We start from the raw sequence: 20,207 nt of genomic DNA, 5'->3' as shown, positions 1-20,207 counted from the left end.
CTATTCTCCCACTCACTTCAATTCATCTTCTCACCCAACTTCACCATGTTAAGGCCAAGCAAAAGGAGAAGCTCAAGAGGGGAATCAAGCAATCAAATATCACCGGATTCAACTTTTCCTAAGGTAATTTTTAAATCTTTAGGGCAAAAACAAAAGTTTCAAAAGTTGAAATTCCGAAATATAATTCCCACTCATTTTGTTGGTTCACAATATTTGCATGCTTTGGGTATCTTTGCTGATACCAAGAATTTATTTGAGAAACTAGTATTAGAAACAATGTTTGGCATGTTCTTTTGGACTTTTAGGCACCTCACACTTAAATTTCTGAGTTCGCTAGAAATAGGGAACAAAAATCAGGTTCTTCGTTTTCGCCTCATGAATGAGGATCGAGAACTCACACTAGGCCAATTAGCCGCTATTTTTGCCGTACCCATAATTGAGGAACATCGCCACCCTCCTCATTCGCATAAACACATTGTGGGCGCATTTACGGGAGAAGAGGAAGTGAACACCCAACACATGTCTGCTGACCATTTACACTTTCCCAGTCTTCGCTACTTGTAGTGATTCCTGGGATTCACACTTTTTGGGCGTGCTGAGCCCCACTATTGTAAAAAACAGGAGATTTTTCTGATGGGGAGTTTTCTGTTTCCCGAGTTCGACTATGCTTTGTGCCTACCTTACTTATTTGTGTCCCAGCTAAAAGGATTCCAACTAGTTTGCCTGCAACATTTGAGGATGGTAGTGTTAGGGGGCAACCTATTGTTTTAGGTGGCCTTATTACCGCTATCGCTGTTCATTTTGGTTATGAACCTGACATCAACAATGCACTAGCTGGCCCTGCAGAGATTGGCATCGATTATGTGATCAATGGCAAGTGGATAACTGCCTAATCGACCAATAAGTTTAGGTGGTACATTGCCAAGAAGGAGTCCATCCTTCTTCCTGACCGTGCCCAGCCCCGCCTTGTGCCTGGTGTAGGTTCGTACCTGCTTCCTTTGCAGGGTCAGGAGCCCATTGCCAGACGACCTCTCAGGACTTACCATAGGCAGTCCGCTGGGGAAGCCTCTTCCTCTGTAGACCCTATGGTGGCCGCCCTTACCCGCATTGAGCATGGACAGCAGTCCCTTACCTCACAGATCGGTCGTCTTGAGCTCAATCAGGCCACCATTCAGACCCACCTTACCACCCTCGACATACGGTTGACATCCGTGGAGTCCGACATGCGCTACGCCCTCTACCCCATCTACCATGACTACTATCACCAGGGGCTTATTGCCCATGATACCACCCATCCCTCTTGGTATACGCCACATGTACCTAATCCCACTGACCATGTTGGGGAGGGCACTTCTGGCCATGCTTTCTTTGGTGCTGCAGGTACTTCTGGTGGGGTTTTACTCTGATATGTCTAATGATGAGATGTGAGTCCTCTTTTTCCTTCTTGCTGCAATGAGGTCATTGCCGAGTTCAGCTTGGGGGGAGATTTTCTTTAAGTACACCCCATCTTTTTTATTGCTTTTTAATGTAGTCAGTTTAGTTAGTTTGCTTTTCATAGTTTGTTTCATTGCTTTCCTAAAAACAAAAAAACAAAAAAATCAGATATTGTTGAAAAAAATACCAAAAATACGATTTGACTGATTGGTGTGATTGCTTCCCTGTGCCCCATGATGTTCTTTGAAAGTGTATTTGGGCTCTTTATCCGGATGACAGGAAACTTGAGATTGTGATGCTGGAATGTGAACTCTAAATCCTGCCTTAAATGAGTTTTGATAAACGCGCTTATCTTGACTGCATACTTGAATTGGTTAGTCTGTGAGGATTCATTTTTGCCAATGGATTCTTTTCTATATCCATTCTGTTTCTTGTGTGTTAGCTCCTCATTAGCTGACTGATCTTGACTTTGACAATGTACTTATTGATTTCTGATGACTTGTGGCAATTGCTACGATAGAGGCGTTCTTTCGTCCGATTCTCGAGCCTCGGAGTGATTTTTTTTTTTGATATACCATTATCCTCCTTAGCCCCGCTTAGCCTAGTGACTAGTTCATGTTACTAAACCTCATTACATGCCCATGGCCCTTGTTTTACTTGGGGGAGCATCTGTTTAAGCTAGTATCTGATATAGTTTTTATGAGTTACTTTGGATGGAGATTATATTTGTAAGGTTCAAAGTTGAGAAAAAGAAAAGAATAAGCAAAGTGAAATACATGTGATTGTTGGATGAAAAGATGCAAAAAAAAAAGAAAAGAAAGATTGAAAAAATGAACAAAAAAAGTTAAAAACTCCTTCGTTCACAATTGCTTGCAAAGAAAAAAATTCATCACACTGCTTCAAGGATGTGGTTTATTAAAAATCTTGTTGATTCATAGAGTTGGGACATTGTTATTGGCTATGTTTGGTTGATCTTCTAGTGATTTGCTCCCCCATTCTTGGTTTTTCCACCACATTTCCTATACATATTCCTACCCTTACCTAAGCCCCATTAACACCTGAAAAAGTCCTCTTGAGCTTGTGCTTACATTGTTTATTGGATTGATGTGGAGTCAGTTTGTCAAGGTTAAAGAGTACGTTCGCTACTTGAGTCGACATGATTAGGTTGAGTGGCATTATTACCTTTCTAAACACATGAGAGTGTGAGTGGGAAGGGTCATTATGGTTGGGATGGTGAGTGACCGGGCACATCTTTTGCCTGCCACAAAAATGTCGAGAGGAGTGGCACCCTAGTGAGTGCCTTTTCGAGATTTGTATGTCATATAAGGCAGCCGCATTTGATTGCTTATTTGGGCGATTGGTGAATGGAGTAATCCGAACAGTTGAACTTGAATGGTGCCTGCTTAAATGATTTATGAGCTTTATAAAAGATTTTGATCTCTGTTTTCATATATAGAGGGGTGAAGCAATCATGTTCATTTTATGGTTTTGCTTAGGGACAAGCAAAAGATTAGCTTGGGGGATTTTGATGTGTTTATTATTTATCGATTATTTACTTCAATCTCCTTAGTTTTGATAGTCGATTTGAGTTCTTTTGAGCTCGTTTCTTGTGGATTTAATGTGTTTGGATTTCTTTTCGTGTGTTGCATGTTTTGATGCATATTAGGCATTTGATGCCTTTATGTAAGTCGCAACACGGGAGTCCAATGGTCACACAATGTCCAAGGAGTATCCGGAAGATTGCACGAGCGATTCGGTCGGATTGCATGGAAATGGACGAGAAAACACACTCGCCCGGTCGACCGGGCGAGCCACGAAAGTTAAGCTGACAGCACTCTCACTTCGCCCGGCCAACCGGGCAACCAAATGGACGAATTTGCTTACGCGCCCGACCAGGCGGTTCTACTATTTTGTCGTAAGTTGGCAATCACCGTCGCCCGACCGGGCGGTTTTTCGGGACGGGTTTTTTTCGCCTTTTTAGCCGGTTTTGTAAAAAGTATAAATAGGTTTTTAGTATTTTCGATTAGACTATCTTATTTTCTATGTGTTTAGGGCCAAACACTTAGTTTTTTCTCTCTAGTTTTGTATGAACTTTTACATTTGAAGATTATAGAGATCATTGATTTCCTTTCCATTGTTCTTCAATCATTCGGTATTCCTCTTTACCTTATTTAATTTAATGAATTCTTTTACTTTGATCATGTTTATTGAATTTATTATTATCATGAGTGAGTAGTATATTTCTAAGGTTTAGAGAGGGAAGCCATGTTTAATGAATTCTTTTACTTCAAGAGTGAGTAGTATATTTCTTCGATAATTGGATTGAACTAGAATAATTCCTGTTGATTTGTTATGCTTGTTTATTTCATGTAATTGCGCAATATCATGAGTTATGTTTAGCTAATAATATAAGAATTAGAATCGAAAGATCCTATTCATTAGAGGCTTGTTACATTAGGTAGATTTGATTATGTTGAGCGATCGTACTGGCATATGTTAATTTAAGAGTTGTTAATGTCTGACCAAGGATTAGCGAAATACTCTAGTTATTCGAACCTCAATCCAAGTATTGTTGAACTATTTTGTAGTGATTAGATCGGTACAAGCATGGTGGACCGATCGATTGCCCTAGGTTTTTAATTATTTGATAAAGTCATATCATTTTGTGTTCTAGTTTACTCTAGTTTAGTTATTAATTCTAAAATCGATTCTCTCTCTTGAAGTAGTTAAATAATTGACCATAAATCTGTAGAACTTCTCTCCCTGTGGGTCGACCCGTATTTGTCAGTTTCTGCTAAACAGACACCGTGTACTTGCGGTATATTTTAAAACCCATCATCGTTTTATCCTAAAACTCCCTCCTAAGCCTTTGGGTCATGATGGCATTGACGTCAACTCTCTTGGCCATCTTCTCATCTAACCGTGATAGGGAAACGACTACACAAGTAAAAGCAATGCAACATCAGCATACATCAATAAAAACTAAGTACAAAAGTATCATCCGGACCCATTATCCTGAGGGTAAGTCGGACTCACTCCAAAGGCTGATAGGAAGTGTTCATCCTGAGCATATTTGGCTTGGGAAGCCAATTAGTGAGGACAAAGACTCTTTCCCCGTCTACCTCCTCACAATGAGTCTGGAAGTAGCAGGCAGCCACGACCTCTTCCCTTGACATCTCTGGCACTCCAAAGTTCAAACAACTTAATGGTCCCTCTCGAGACCACGTGATAAGCAAATCCCAATCACCGCCATAGTAAACCTGAACAAACTGATGTCGAAATTTCTTTTGAGCTGTAGGCATCTTCCGAACTATCTTGTACCCCTTTCGGCATTGAAAACCCCACCAACCACCACCGTTATCTTCAGTATTGGAGATTTTTACTAGCTTGGCCGTGTTTCGTCATAAGCGAAGGGTGGGAGTGACCCCAACGAATAACAAATCATAACAAAGCCCATGATGGAATACCATGAGTTGGGCACCAATTGTGTGAACGTAAAGTTGTACACTCTCATGAGTTCTCTATGAGGGGATGGAGAGGAAATATCAAGCCATAATCTAGGCATGCTCGGTACATGGCCACGCACCTAGGGGGGAGTCGTTAACCCCGTATTCTTGTTCCTTGGCCTATACAAGGCATAAGGATCACGAATGAACCACTTCTCCCCTAGGGCGGACATGTCCCTCATCATCACTTTCATCTAAGTAGGATGCGGGTACTTGTTTGTCGGTCCCCCGCCGGAAATGAGTGGGGGGGTTACTCTTCTTGGTCTGAATTCTCAATGGCATCACCCTGGTCGGCCATAACTACACCATCATGAAAGAAATGATCTAAGTAACTATGTTGTGCATATGGATAGGCTACGGATACCTCCCAGGGGTAGGGCACGTCTCCCTCGGCCTCTTCCACATAGGATCAGGCAGGGCTCAGAAGGAGGACCGCATCGGGAACGGCCGAAGGGTTGAGACAACGAGCCGTTGTCGTCACCATTGTTATTCCTACTCCCTAGTCTCCTCCGACAATCTGTACATAGGGGGAGATTCGGGAGGCGTACCTGGCTCAGATCCAGACCCCATTATTTACTAACAAAAGGGGTCGACTGTCGACCTTTATTAAGAAAAATAAAAGAAAAAGAAAGGGGAGTCGGGCGTACCTCAAATGAAGAAACCGGTTGAAGGAAGAAGCTGAATCCAATTCTAGTGAGATAAACTAGAGATATAGAGTTAAGGAATGCTTATGTGGAAGAAATGAGAATGAGAAAATGAAATCTTCTTCCTTCCTTACATAGAGAAAAGGATGGAAAAACCTTGAACCCCACTCTTCAGATGGGCCTTCATTAATAAACCTCCAATTGTGCCATACTTTTGGAAAAGATCTACCAAATATAGGCTTATTGGACCTTGTCTGCCCAATGAAAGTAATAACAGCTCGGTAGTTGATTTAGAAACACTGAGACCCTGAGCTAGGACCCCCTTCAGACAACGAGGAGTGTCCTATACTTAGAGAAATAAATTAAGTATCACCACTTAGCGCCTCCTCGGACGCAGGGGCTCATTAGCCCCTCCGAAGGATGACTTGGACCTTCCTCGGATAACGAGGAGCAACCTATACTTAGAGAAATAAACTAAGTATCATCACTTAGCGCCTTCTCGGCCGCTGGGGCTTATTAGCCCTTCCGAAGGTCGACTTGGACCCCCGTCGGATAACGAGGAGCGTCCTATACTTAGAGAAATAAACTAAGTATCACCACCTAGCACTTCCTTGACGCATGGGCTCATTAGCCCCTCCGACGGTTGACTCAGACCTCTCTCGGACAACGAGAAGCGTCCTATACTTAAAAAATTAAACTAAGTATCAGCAGCTTGCGCCTCCTTGGATGCAGGGGCTCACTCCCAACGTTCGCTTATAGCGAAATATGGCCAAGCTGGTAAAGATCCCCAATACCGAAGATAACGCCGGTGGTTGGTGGTGTTTTTAATGCCGAAAGGGGTACAAGATAATTCGAAAGATGCCTACGGCTCAAAAGAAATTCCGACGTCAGTTTGTTTACGTTTCCTATAGCGGTGATTAGGATTTGCCTATCACGTGGTCTCGGCAGTGACCATTGAGTTGTTTGAACTTTGGAGTTCCGGAGATGTCAAGGGAAGAGGTTGTGGCTGCCTGCTACTTTTAGACTCATTGTGAGGAGGTAGATGGGGAAAGAGTCTATGTCCCCGCTAATTGGCTCCCCAAGCCAAAATATGCTCAGGATGAACACTTCCTATCAGCCTTTGGAGTGAGTCCGGCTTACCCTCAGGGGAATGGGTCCCGATGATACTTTTGTACTTAGTTTTTATTCATGTATGTTGATGTTGCATTACTTTTGCTTGTGTAGTCCTTTTCCTATCACTGTTAGATGAGAAGATGGCCAAGAGAGTTTACGTCAATGCCATCATGGCCCAAAGGCTTAGGAGGGAGCTTCAGGATGGAACGATCACCGGGTACCTCCGCCACCTTCAGTAAGTCCCGCTTTCCTTCTAGTTTCTTTGTTCCTTATGTTTTTATGCTAACTTTCGATGCATTCAGGATCCTGCCAATCCATGGCGTAAGAAGGAGCGCTCCACTACTCTGTTGGAGCGCCCCGATACTATAATTGCCTTGGAGCAACCGCGCTCGAGCGCGGAGAGGAGGCCTTCCTCGAGTAGAAGGTCCTCCCTCCAATCGGGACTTGATGCGAACTTTGATGGGGGGATTATGAACTTCCTCAAACTCCCACACACTCTTTCTTCTCCTTCGCTGCCGCTGAAGAGGGTGCGTCGGGAATTGGCTGGGGGCGACTACCCTTTCGCTAGATTGTCGACGACTCAGGAAGATCTACAGGGAGATGGTTGGCACGAAGGCTTACAAGTATCTTGAATATATCGGCGAGGAAGAGGTGGATGAGCTTCAGCACTCCTGGTTGGACGTAACTGTTATCATTTTCGTGTTTTATTATATCTTGTATGTCTCTCTAACTTCTTTTTCAATCTTCGTAGATGTCCATTTGAATGACTATGCTGGCGTGCCGCTGTATAGCTTTGACCGCGGAAAATTAGAGGTTGTCCGCCAGGTATCTGATCTAGAGGTTGCGGTCCAGAAGTATCAGGCAATTGTAAAGGACTTGGAGACAAGGCTTCACAAGTCTGAGTGTGAGCTAACGAGGGCGATGAGGGCCATCGACAATGATCAGGTTGACTTCCAAGAAAAGTCGAATGAGTTGAATGGCCAGATTGACCAGCTAACGAAGGATCATGATGATGCTATGATGAGGGTGGGTCGTCTTATGGAAAAGTTGAAAGAGGCTCGACTGAATGCCAATAGGTGTTCTGCAGAGTGGTTTAAGGCATGACAAGAGTCAGACGAGTGCCTGGCGGATAACACCGAGGTTGGGGAGAGCTCTTTCCAAGCCGGCGAGGAAACTGCGCTGGCTCGGATGAGGAAGGTCGTAAGCCATGATTGCCCCACCTTTGATTGGGAGGCCTCGACTAGGACTTACCAATCCCTTTGCGAAGCTGAGATGGCTTTGCTACCTGATCAGTTGACGACCACCAGCTTGGGACAGCAGGTTGAGCCCCACGCCTAGCAGTTCTCGGGAGGTTATGAGGATGTTGCATTTTATGAGGTGGGTAGGGACTTCGACAGCTCTTCTCCTTAGTGCCTTAATATTATCTTAGCTTGTATTTTTCTTTGAAAGAGGTAGTCCTTTGTTTTTTCAAGGCTGCCTCTATTGCGTCGTAGTCTTCAAAGAGGTGGTCTTTTGTTTGTTCAAGGCTGCCTCCATTATGCTATAGTGTTTGAATTATCAATGAAAATATTTATTCTTGATAGTATTTTGTTGAGTGTTGTGATTTGTCAATTTTTGCTTTTATTTCGTGGTTCTTTGTTTGACCGAGGCATTGCCTGATTCAATACTATTTCGGATGATGTGGTGCAACATGTGTTTTGTCGAACTTAGAAAGTGTGCCGAAGCATATGCTTGGCTTCTTTTGATTCATTGCTAACGTCTTTTACAAAAATTGCGACGAGGCCAAAAAGCCTTGCCCATGCACATTGATGCCCCTAAATAACAATACTTAAACAACCGAATCTCCCAACTTTATGGGCCTATGCTTTACTCTTGTGTTGAAGTATCGAGTGACCCTCTGATTGTATTGGATAAATCGGAGGAGAGAGTTGCCTCCGATCTCTAGTAGAAGGTCGAGATTGATGGGATTCTCCTGTTCGTTTTCAGCATATTTATAAAATGTCATACAGGGAGAAGGTATGCCGACCTCCATGGGAAGGACCACCTCGCTCCCATAGACGAGCTGAAAAGGAAAGTATCCCGTAGCTTCCTTGACAGTTGTTTGTGCTAACCAGAATATCCCCGACAATTCGTCAACCCATGCTCCCTTTGCTCCGTCCAAGGACTTTTTAATTCCTTTGAGAAAAAACCTTGTTGGCTGCTTCAGCTTGACCGTTTGTCTGGGCCCTCAAGACGGCTGAAAACTTGGTATTCATGCCGAAACGATCACAATAGCCTCGGGTCGGCCCACTATTGAATTGCCTACAATTGTCAGATATAAGGGTTTTGGGGACTTCGAATCTCGTTATAATGTTCCTCCATATGAACATTTGCACTTGTTTGTCCGTGATTGTGGCAAGGGGCTCAACCTCTATCCACTTTGTGAAGTAATCTATAGCAACAATAAGAAATTTCCTTTGACCTGAAGCGGGAGGAAACGGGTCAAGCAGGTCCATACCCCATTTATCGAAGGGCAAGACAGCTTGTATGGAGGTAAGGGGATTCGCTGGTGTGCAAGGGAGATCTGAGAACAACTGGCACTTAGGACATTTTCGAACCAACTCCATTGCATCTTCTTTCAACGTCGGCCAATAGTACCCCTCTCGGAGTGCCTTGGCAGCGATGGTTCCGCTTCCTTTATAGCTTCCACATGCCCCCTCGTGTATCTCCCTTAATATGTGGTCTCCATCCTCAGGGGCGACACACTTCAGCAAGGGATAAGTGTATGATTTCTTGTACAAATTTCTGTCGTGCTATGCGAACCACTTAGTCCTTGCCTGAACCTTCTCAGCTTCCTTATCGTCCGAGGGGAGCTCCTCATCCCTCAAGTACGTCACTAGTACAGAATGGACGATTTGCGTCGGATGTGAGGCGCCTATTTGCGTCGGACATGGGTCCGACGGCAAAGGCCTTGACGCAAATCAAAATCCAAGATCTGCGTCGGACAATTGTGCGACGCAGTTAAGCAGCAAGCTGCGTCGGATCCACCTACCATGCGACGCAAATTTTCTTTCATCTGCGTCGCACATTGACCAACATGCGAGGCAGATGGGGAAAACAGCCTAGCAAACCACAATGATTTGCGTCGCATATGGGATTGCATGCGACGCAGATTGTTAACTTTGTTTTTAAAAAAAACAAATCACGTATGCGAGAAACGCATAGCATACAAAATACAGGACACAGTCTGAATACAAGAATGCCAAACACAAAACTAAAAACGAAATTAAATCTAAATATTCAGATCCGAAATTCATAGCATACAAGAATGCCAAAAACGAGAAACGCATAGCATACAAATTAAATACGAAATTCACTTCAAGTATGCGCGAAATGCAAAGTCAGATCTAATATTTAGATCTAATACAAAAAACGAAATTAAAAAAATGAACTTAAAAAAAATTCAGATCTAATATACAACAATGAAAATGCACTAAATATATTATAAAAAAAACCTAAATCGCCAAAATATCGAAGTTGGTTCTTGTTCTTCTTCAAATCTCGTTCTTCTTCAATTTTCGATTCTTGAATTTGAGAAAATAATAGCTGAAGATTAGCCAAAAAAAAACTAAATCGCCAAAATCTCGTTCTTGTTGGTGTCGTCGACGCTGAAGATTCGCTCACTGAAGGTCATGGCGTCGAAGATTCGATCGTCGGAAAACGGAAAAGGGGATGGTTGATGCTGTTGTTGGTTGATGCGATATGAAGCAGATGTTCAATGTGAAGAAGAGGACAAAAGTGAGAGAGAAAGAGAGGGACGAAAGTGAGAGAAAAATTTTAGGGTTTGAGGGAGACGGGTTGAGAGGGACGAAAGTGAGAGAGAAAGAGAGGCGCTGGGTTTGAGAAACTTTAGGGTTAGAGAATTGTTAAGAGAGAGGCGTTGGTTATGGGTTAGAAAATAAATTGGGGTTTTGGGCTGATCTGCGTCGGATGGGCCAAGGGGTCCGACGCAGATTTGCCTTTTGCAACGCACTTTAATAAAGTACGACGCAGATATAGCTCAATGATGTGCGTCGGATGGGCTTCAGTGTCCGACGCACATGAGCGATATGCGTCGCACGTCTTGAGGGTGCGACGCATATGGCTCTATTTTGCGTCGCACTCTGGCTCCCATGCGATGCAAATTCACTTTTTGCGTCGTTTTCATTTTAGTGCGACGCACATGGGGGACGCAAGTCGTCCTTTTTCTACTAGTATATTTAATCATTTTTTCCATCCACGTAGAAGTTCTGTTTAAGATGAGAGTTTGTTTGGCATTAATGCTAGGATGGTGGATGACTTGCCACATGATGGTTCTTGGGATGAGCCCATCTGATGAGCTCGCCATCCGAGCAAGAGCGTTAGCCTGTTGATAATCTGACCGAGGCACATGTAAGATTTGAAAATCTTGTAGATTATTGACCACCTCTTTGGTTTTAAATCTATACATCCTCATGGTATCTTCCTTGGCCTCAAATTCTCCCGATAGTTGACCGACTATTAGGTTTGAATCGGACCTGGCTCGAATTTGACTTGGCTTCCGAGGCGATGCATATTTGTAGCCCTAGGATCAGTGCCTCATACTCAGCTTCATTGTTGGAAGCTAGAAAGTCGAAAGTAATGGCATATTCCAACTTGTCGCCAACAGAGGGTATCATGACTAGCCCTGCTCCGCTCCCTATTTTGGTTGAAGAGTCATCAACTTGAAGTCCCCGGGTTGTTGATCTCTCTTCCTCAGCCGGTCCGAAAGTGCACTCTTAGATGAAGTCTGCAAGAGCCTGGGCTTTGATTTCCCTACGAGGTTCATACTTGAGGCCGAAGTCGGCCAGTTGGTCGGCCCAATCTGTCATGCGACTGGAGTGGTTGCGATTTTCAATGACTTTTCGAAGAGGTTGTCCGGTTATAACCTTAATAGGATGTGCTTGAAAGTAGGGCTTCAGCTTCCGGCTTGCCATAACTAAGGCATAAACCATCTTTTCAATCTGGCTGCATTTGCTTTCTACCCCTCGAAAAGCATGGCTGACAAAGTATACCGGATGTTGGTCATCTTCTCGGTCAGCCACAAGTACCGCACTTAATGCGTACTCGGACACCGCCAAATAGACGTACAATGTTTCCCCTACGAGGGGGAGATGAGCTTGGGAACGGTGGAAAGGTGTTGCTTGAGTTGATGAAAGGCCTTTCTGCTTCTTCGTCCCAATCAAATTCTTTTCGCTTGAGTGCGCGAAAGAAGGTAAGGCTCTTGTCGGCTAACCGGGATAAGAAGCGCCCGAGGGGCCGCTAGGCAACCGATGAGGCGTTGGACCTCTCGGATGTTCTTAAGAGACCTCATGTCCAACATTGCTTGTACTTTGTCTGGGTTAGCTTCAATTCCCCTCTCGTCGACCAAAGACGCCAAAAAAGCCAAGACATTTCCTTCCCTTAACTCCAAAAACACACTTTTTGGGGATAAGCATCATCCGATATCGACGAAGGGTAGACAAGGTTTCCCTTAAGTCAGTTGCATGATCTGTTGCTTGCTTGCTTTTGATGATCATATCGTCAACATATACTTCGATGTTGCGGCCTAGTTGGCCTTGAAAGATCTTGTTCATTGTGCGTTGATAGGTGGCTCCCGCATTTTTTAGCCCGAAGGGCATCATCTTGTAGCAGTAGACCCCATTGGCTTGTAATGAAGGCAGTATGTGGCCTATGCTTCTCAGCCATGGGTATTTGGTGGTACCCCGCATTCGCATCCATGAAACTGAGAAGTGCATGCCCTGCTGTTGAATCCACCAACCTATTTATCTTGGGAAGGGGATGGTTGTCTTTCGGAGAAGCCTTGTTTAAGTCCGTAAAATCCACACATCTGACACGCTCTGCTAGACTTCTTGACGAGAACCACGTTCGCCAACCATTATGTGTATTGACATTTTTCAATGAACCCTGCTTTTAAGAGCTTCTTTACTTCTGCCGCTGCGGCCATGTTTCTCTCTGAGCCGCACTAGGAGTTTGATGGTGCCGACGGGATGCATCGAGTTGTCCTCAAAGCCTATCAGTGGATGATGGATGGGAATAGTATCCTTCTCATGATACTTGAGTTTTGTGAGGCAATCTAGGGTGGCAATGTATGCGGAGGACCTGCTATCGATTAGGATCCTCTTAACTATTGAGTTGGCGATCTTCATCTCAATCACCAAGGGTCATCATGGGGTGTCTGAATGCACCAAGTTGTTTCTCCGAAGGTCATTACTGGGCAGCTTGCTTGGATGCCTTCCACCTTTGACACCTTATGTTTCAGCTCTTAGAGGTGGGACTTGCGGGAATGGCCGATTAGGCCTCCTGAGGCAAATCCACCTGATATAGCACCGACATACCCTTTAGTGTCATCACTGTTAGCCCGATCTCCCTTTCTCTTGTCTTTCTTGTCAGGGTTTTTGAGGTACCTATTGAGCTTTGCTTGGTCGGCTAGATTGTCCAAGGCCTTTTTCAACTCTCCGCAATCGCAGGTGGTGTGACCGCACTCCTTGTGGTACTCGCACTATAAACGCTTGTCCCACCGAGTGTTGGATGTCTTAATAGGGGGTGGCCTAGGCAACACTGACTTTTGTTTGAGGTCCAAGTAAATCTCCCTTTGGTTCCTGTTAAATCGTGAGTCGACTCTACTAGTGGAAGGCCAGTTAGGCTAAGGGTTGGATCGAGGAGCCTTGGTTTGATACTCGGCCGTTGTGGTGATCCGCAAGACCCTTGTCCTCCTTCCTCTTCCTCAAGTTGTCGTTGATCGGCCTACAAATGTCTGAGGCTTGTATGAACTTTTGTGCTCGAGTCATGGCTTATGTGAACTTAGTAACTTTGTTCTCCGCCACGAACCAACGGAACTCGCCCGACAAGAGCCCCGACATAAGCGCGGTGAATGCTACTCCATCTTGGAGGTCTAACACCCTTAGTGATTCTTAATTCGTTGAACCTCTTCATGCAATCGCTTAGACTCTCATTGTTCTCTTGCCTGACCGACATCATCAAATGGATGCTAGTCTTCTTGTGTCTCTGTAATAGCCTGAATTTTTAAGCAGGTTCAAATATTTTGTTAGCTATATTAAGTCTTCATTAGGCTTTGGTCCTTTAAGTAGTTACAATTCTCTCCAACATCATACTAGGACAAAAGTGGATAAGAACCATCATTCTTAGTGGTTAAGAAAGCTTGTGGATAAGCATTATCATTCTTAATGGTTAAGAAAGGTCAAAGAGGATAAGCATTATCATTAATATTGTGAAAATCGTTTGGAGATTGTTTTATCGGGTAACGATGAACTTTCAGTTAAAGAGCCTTTCGGGGTTGAATTCGAGCTCAGAACCTAACCAAACTTCATATATGACATGCTTGGAATGTTTTAAGGTTAAAATGGTCATTTATGCCCAAGAACTACTTGGCTCAATAGGGTAAATTGCTTACATAGAAAAAACTGGCCAACTGAAATTACAACTCAGACATATGCTTAAAGGAAGTTGCTTAGTAGCTACTTAAGTTTCAATCTCTCAAAACCCTTTGTATGCATGAAATCCAACACCTAAGGATAACACCTCAACCAAGAACCTCCCAGAAATACCCAAAAACCGATGTTGCCCAGATCCCATTTCCCTCCTCCCTGGGTACCGCGAGAACACCCTATAAAAGCCTGTTATGGGTTTTCGTCTCTTTTCTCTTATTTCTTCCTCTTAGACACCCACTTTTCTTTACATATAACTCTTCTGGACATCCATACCAAGTAGTTCAAGCTTTGTTTTCAATCTTTAGACCTTAAACTCATATAGAAAACCTTGTTGTAAGTTCAACAAATTACACCTCCTGTGTTTAAGCTTAGTTTTTCATATCTAATAGCCTGTTTAAACTAATCTTTAGCATTTATATATATTCAGGGAAAGTTGTAGGAGTAGATAATCAATTGGATTAAGAAGTTTCGTTGAGTTAAGCATCTTTAGTGAAGGTACATACTTAGTTTGGTTTTAACCTAGAGATTCCCATACTTATAGTTAGGTGATTGTTTCTTTCTAGTATAAAGCATGTTTATGAAATGAATTTACTTATGATGTGTATTTTATTATGTGTATTTTGAGTATATGACATGGATATAGCTACTAAGGTTCATTAGAGATGTTTTATTTGACCTAAATAACATTTATACACTAAGTCATTACGATTATGCTTGTCATGGAATGTGTTTAGTACATGAACTTGTGTAGTAATGGATAACAAGTACGTAATATCTCGATAAAAGGTATGTCTAAGAGTTATTTGAGTCTCTAAGACATAATTGGTTAAGTTCAATTAAAGTTATTACGTTTAAAACTAGTTTTAAGTATGAAAACCCTAAATCTCCTCAACTATCAAAGTAAGGGTAATTGAAAGGAGTTGATAAGATTTCTGAGTATTAATGATGAGTTTATAAGAATTTTGAGTATTGAGGATTAAAGTATGAATCATAAAATATCTTATATTATAAATATGAAAGTGAGGTGTGAACATGTACCCGAGTTAGGGCGGGTAGAGTCCCTAACTGTTGCCTTCCAGGAAGGGCGAATTCCTAGCGTCATAGGACATGTCCGGTTAAGTCTTGCAAGCAGAACAATAAAAGGCGGGGTGACGACCCTCAATAGTTTGGAGACAGCTGGTACTGCGTGGTACCCCTCTCCATTCGCGTTAATGCCAAACGATTTGATTTTGTGAAACTATAGTAACTTAGTTGAATGTGATTATTTGTTATTATAACTATGTGTTAGTTTTCAGAATACACCTAAACTTGTATTTTTTATTATACAGTGTGTACTCAGCTTTGCTGATAGTGTTGTCATTTCTGTGGCCAGTCACTTGGTGGGTGGTAGAGTCAAACTTTGTTGCAGGATTGTGTTGGGAGCCATAATCAAGTTAAGAGCAAAGTTATGATTCGAATTGTGTATTATGGGATAAAGTCTGAGATTTAAGTTTGTATATAGAAGAGTTTATTTAGAATTACTTACGATATAGATTATTATTTTGCCATGGAATTTGAGATTGAATGACTATGTAATTGAAGTCTTATATAAAGGATTTTGTTTTGTGGGCCCATAACCCACAGGTCCAAGATCGATTTGCAAGGTTATGTTTCTGCTGCGAGTGAATATTTAATTTGAGGTTTATTAAGCGTTGATTGTGATTAGTGAATCTTAAGTGTGTTTAGCTAGCAGCTCGGAAATCGGGTTGTTACAGTCTCCTTCCCACGATGAAGTGTTGAAGGAAGAGTGCCTCAACCACTGAGAAGTTAGTGATAATCCCAAGAGATAATTCTGAGAACCAGCTAAGCGCCAACCCTTTAAGTGTGGTTGGGAAATAGAGACACCATGCAGCTTTGCAACTCGTTTGCACACTCATTTGTGCTTTGTATGAGGCTATATGGTCGGTCGGGTCCGTCGAACCTGCATATTGCTCGATGAGAGGCACCTTTACTTTGCCTAGGTTAGGGGTGTTCATGATTTCTTTGCTGAAGGGGATCATGAAGTTCAGGACACCTCTGTTGACCATCTGAGGGGTCCCCACGCTTGCGTGGTTGAGATGACGCCGAGTCCCATTCATCCTTCCGGTGCCTGGGTGAGCGAGGAGGGGATCTTTCTCGTTCCCGGCAAGGAGAGTGGGGGTGACCAGGCTCACGCTCGTGTCTTGATGGTGCGCCTCTTGTTGCTTCCTTTCTATTTAGGATTTCCCAAGCGTCCATCTGCCCCTTACGGAGTCGGCTCTTCGATTGTCTGACGGGTGTCCCTCTGCCTACGTTCCGTCCAAGGTGGTCTCTGTTCTAACCGATGGGATCAATGGGTTGGTTGAGGGGGTCTCTGAGCTGGATGAGGGAGTCTTTGCTCTCTAGGTTGTTCATGCCTCCATGCTGAGGGCTGAGGGGATCCGGCGACATTTGATCTTTGCATCCGAGACACTCCTTCCCTCACCTCCACCTCAAGCTAACGCTGGAGTTGGGGTTGTCCCCCACTTTGAAGAGTGGCCAACATGGCCCTTAAGTTCTGTTCAATGTTTTGGTTCAGTTGGTCCGCTATCCTTTGGAGTTCAGCAGGTAGAGGAGGGTGTGAATCAGAGGGTCCAGCTGGCTGAGGCCCTTGCTCAGGCAGAGGTGTAAGGCTCTCGTCCTCGTGAGGGTCGGGTGTCTCAACGGGAGGTGTGCGATGGGATGGTGGATTAGGTTATGGCTGAGGAGCTTTACGGTTAGGCGGATCGATGCCATTTCATCTCTCGGTTGTGGCTTGAGATTGTTGTTTCTCCACAGATGGCGGAAAACTATTATGTCAAGAAACTTTAAGTAATGATGAAGGGGATGTCAACTGAATGTCGAGAGGGTACGAGAGCTCCGATGGGTCTTAACACCGGTGAACCTGCAAAGCACACTGAAAAACTTACCCGGAATTTTTCCGAGAACACCCCTCCGACACTCAAGTCATAATTGAGGTAAAGAGAGAAAGCAGTAATTGTAGAAAGAGATGCTCTAGCTTGTTAGGTGAGAATTGAATACATTTTGACTGATGGGACAACTACTATTTATAGTGGGGTGAATTTCAATAAAGTAGAGTATTTAGGTCAACTCCAACTGGTGGGGTATTGGTGGCCCTAGAAATAGAGATATTTTAGTATTTTTATTAGACATGGGCTGGTCCAAGAAATGGGCCCAGACAGTTGGGTAAATTTTTTTTACATTTTCCAACCAATATTATTTTCCTAGTTTAAATTTGTAAAGAGTAGAAAATAGTTTTCTAATTGGGCGTGAGAAACATTTTGCTTCTGAAGGAATGGAAAAACACACTCAAGGAAGGAAAAATATATTTTTCTTTCTATTTTTATCTTCCTTCCTCATTCTATAACATTTTTTCTTTTCTCCCTAACTTTTCATGCAAATAACGAAATAATGAAAAACTAGGGTCCGTTCGTTATCGTTTTTAGTTTTCAGTTTTTTTTAAAAAAACAAGAAATCAAAAAAAGTTATTTTCACTTTTTAGTTGTCAATTTTCAAAATCATATTTCTAATAAATTTGACTAATTTTTTTTATTAATTATAGGACATATAACATATAACTTTTAAATATAAAAGAACAAAAACTTTAAGATCATAATGATACTGAATGTGCACTAAGTTTTAATTATGTTTTTTCTTGGAAAAACATCTTAAAGAATATTATTTTTCATTGAAGATATTTTTGTCCAAACAAATGGAGTCGAAGTGGTTGTAAGGTTACACTTCCTTCTGGACTAGCCCATAACAAGTATTTGCAAGTCCCAACCGATAACCCATGGTTATACATTGCCTGCCCTTAAAATTTGTATCACCCTTAAAGTACAATCTTTGAATAAAACTCCACTTCTCGACACTGCTAATGACCGACGTTTTATGGATCAATCCGCTGCTCAAGAGATGCAACTTTGATAATCTACAATAGCCCCTTATCCTTGAAGGCTGTCTATAATGCTTTGGCAGAGTCTTGTGTTGAACAAGGACATATGTTCATGCTCTAATTGGGCCAATTAACCTATTGGTACAAAAAAAAAACAGCGTGGTATTGGTGACAATATAGTAATATAAGATGGATAAAATGGCTAAATGATAATTGAGTAACCATATTAGCAATGCAGACATGGTTTTGGTAGAACTTCTTTTATATCCTTTATTAGCTCCACAATTGTTGCATTCAACATCCATTTTCCCGTAAACAATGATTTTACTTAGGGAAAGAACCCACATGAGGTCTTGCATGGTACAATCCCCAATACTTTTCTTTTGAAAAATTTGAGTTCAAACATATTTAACAAAAGAAAAAGCATAAACTTGTCATTTCGTAAAGTGTGCTCTCTACTAAAGTACTTCTATTAATCGCTGAATTTCCGAATCCAACCTAGAAAAAATGCAAGGTATTGACGTGATTAAGCCACTATGTAATCCAACTATGACCTATGTTCCTATAGGAGTATAGGTAATAATAGATCCGTAGTAAGAGGGCTTTGACGAGGTTGGATACGTGTTTAATCGCGAGAGGTCAAAATGACCTCTCACAAGGGCATTTTTGACATTTCATGCAAAAAGACAAAAAAACGACCCTGAATTTTGGAACCAAATTTGACATTTTTGACTATTTGTGACAATCACAATGGGAAAGCTCATATTCTTCGGTCATTGATAAACAATTTGTTGGACAATACTCAACACAATTACCACAAAATATACAAACTCCGAAATCAATGCTATAATTAAGCAACCGTTTTTTTCGAATATACGTTTCCAATTTCCAATCAACAACGGGCTTTGATATCAATTTTGAGATATAGTACAAGTTATACTTACTTTGGTATCAACTTTGAACTTTGGTATCACTAATATCAAAATAACTCTTACTTTGGTACCTCCCAATACTAAGATTTTGGCTCTCGAGCTTTGGTACCTTTGTACCAAAGTAAATCTTTTTGGTACCTCCAAAAATCAAAATGAGATGGAAAACACTTCCTCGGCATTGACCCGTAGATTACACAAATACACATTGAAACTAATGAAACAATCGTCTTTGATCAACGTTCAAACCTCTTTCCCTTTGCTATTTTATTGTTTCGTTGGTGCAAATTTTTGTTATTTTCTTTAAGTAGTAAATTGTATTATTAACAATGTTAATGTTTAAATGATGATTCTTTTCACAAGATTGTTAATTCAATCATAAATTTATAGTATGTGAATTACGAATCAAATACTTAATTTGTCAATAATCTCAATACTATCATAAGAGTTCTAAATTAGAATTATCAATATATTTTTTATCAATGATGTTAATGTATGTTATAAATTGTTAAACTGAATGTGTGTTATTAAATTGCTACTTGTGCAAAATGTCAATTGCCAACCCAAACTATATATTATAGAGTTCTATCTAACAACTCGAATATTCGCAGAGCCCAATAACTTATTAGACTATAAAAAGTGGTTGATAAAATAATGATCTAAATAAAATTTAAACTGATTTGATTTCCTGCATACTATAAATTAGGTCAATTAAGTCCAGGCCCCCAAGATTAAGATCCTGGAGCCGCCCCTGATTTTACTTATCAAAGAAGATAGTAATAAGTACCAAAAAGAAAAGGAGCAAGAATAAAAAAGAAATACAATAGGGTGAAAATTTTCAAAATCGCTATAGCCTAAGCCACACATAGATATATTATAAGCTCGTTCCAAATTTATGGCCTAGTTGTCACTGGATCTCTTTTATCTTACTATGTAAGCATTTATATAATTGTATTATCAAATTGTCGTCAATCATCATTTTTTAAAATCAAGGTGGTTAATTGGCATGCCATTTGGAGGAGAAATTCCTAGTTCTAATCTCATTGAAACAAATTTTGTTTGAGCTAAGCATTGTTGTAACTAAATAAATTATTTGTTTTTTTTTTGGAAAAAAAAATTAATAAAGAAACTTGATGCACTTTAATGAAATATTAGTAATATTA

At 41.7% G+C, this 20,207-nt stretch overlaps 1 protein-coding gene across 3 annotated transcripts in view; it reads left to right on the top strand.

Annotated features, from left to right (window-relative positions):
* Positions 1 to 15,627, top strand: part of LOC104893224 (uncharacterized) — a 32,326-nt gene extending 16,699 nt beyond the window's left edge. Inside the window, exon 5 of one of the 3 annotated variants that reach the window (XM_048644670.2) lies at positions 15,513 to 15,627. In XM_048644670.2, coding sequence (XP_048500627.1) covers positions 15,513 to 15,612 — 100 coding nt within the window. In that variant the 3' untranslated portion in view covers positions 15,613 to 15,627. Of the gene's footprint in view, positions 1 to 3,100; positions 3,567 to 15,512 lie in introns of those variants that run through there. The other 2 variants (XM_019249584.3, XM_010679328.4) reach the window with 2 other exon arrangements.
* Positions 15,628 to 20,207: the final 4,580 nt, after the last annotated feature.

Source organism: Beta vulgaris, chromosome 5 (assembly GCF_026745355.1).
Source record: "Beta vulgaris subsp. vulgaris cultivar EL10 chromosome 5, EL10.2, whole genome shotgun sequence".
Taxonomy (NCBI): domain Eukaryota; kingdom Viridiplantae; phylum Streptophyta; class Magnoliopsida; order Caryophyllales; family Amaranthaceae; genus Beta; species Beta vulgaris.
This window is presented reverse-complemented; position numbering and strand designations above follow the sequence as displayed.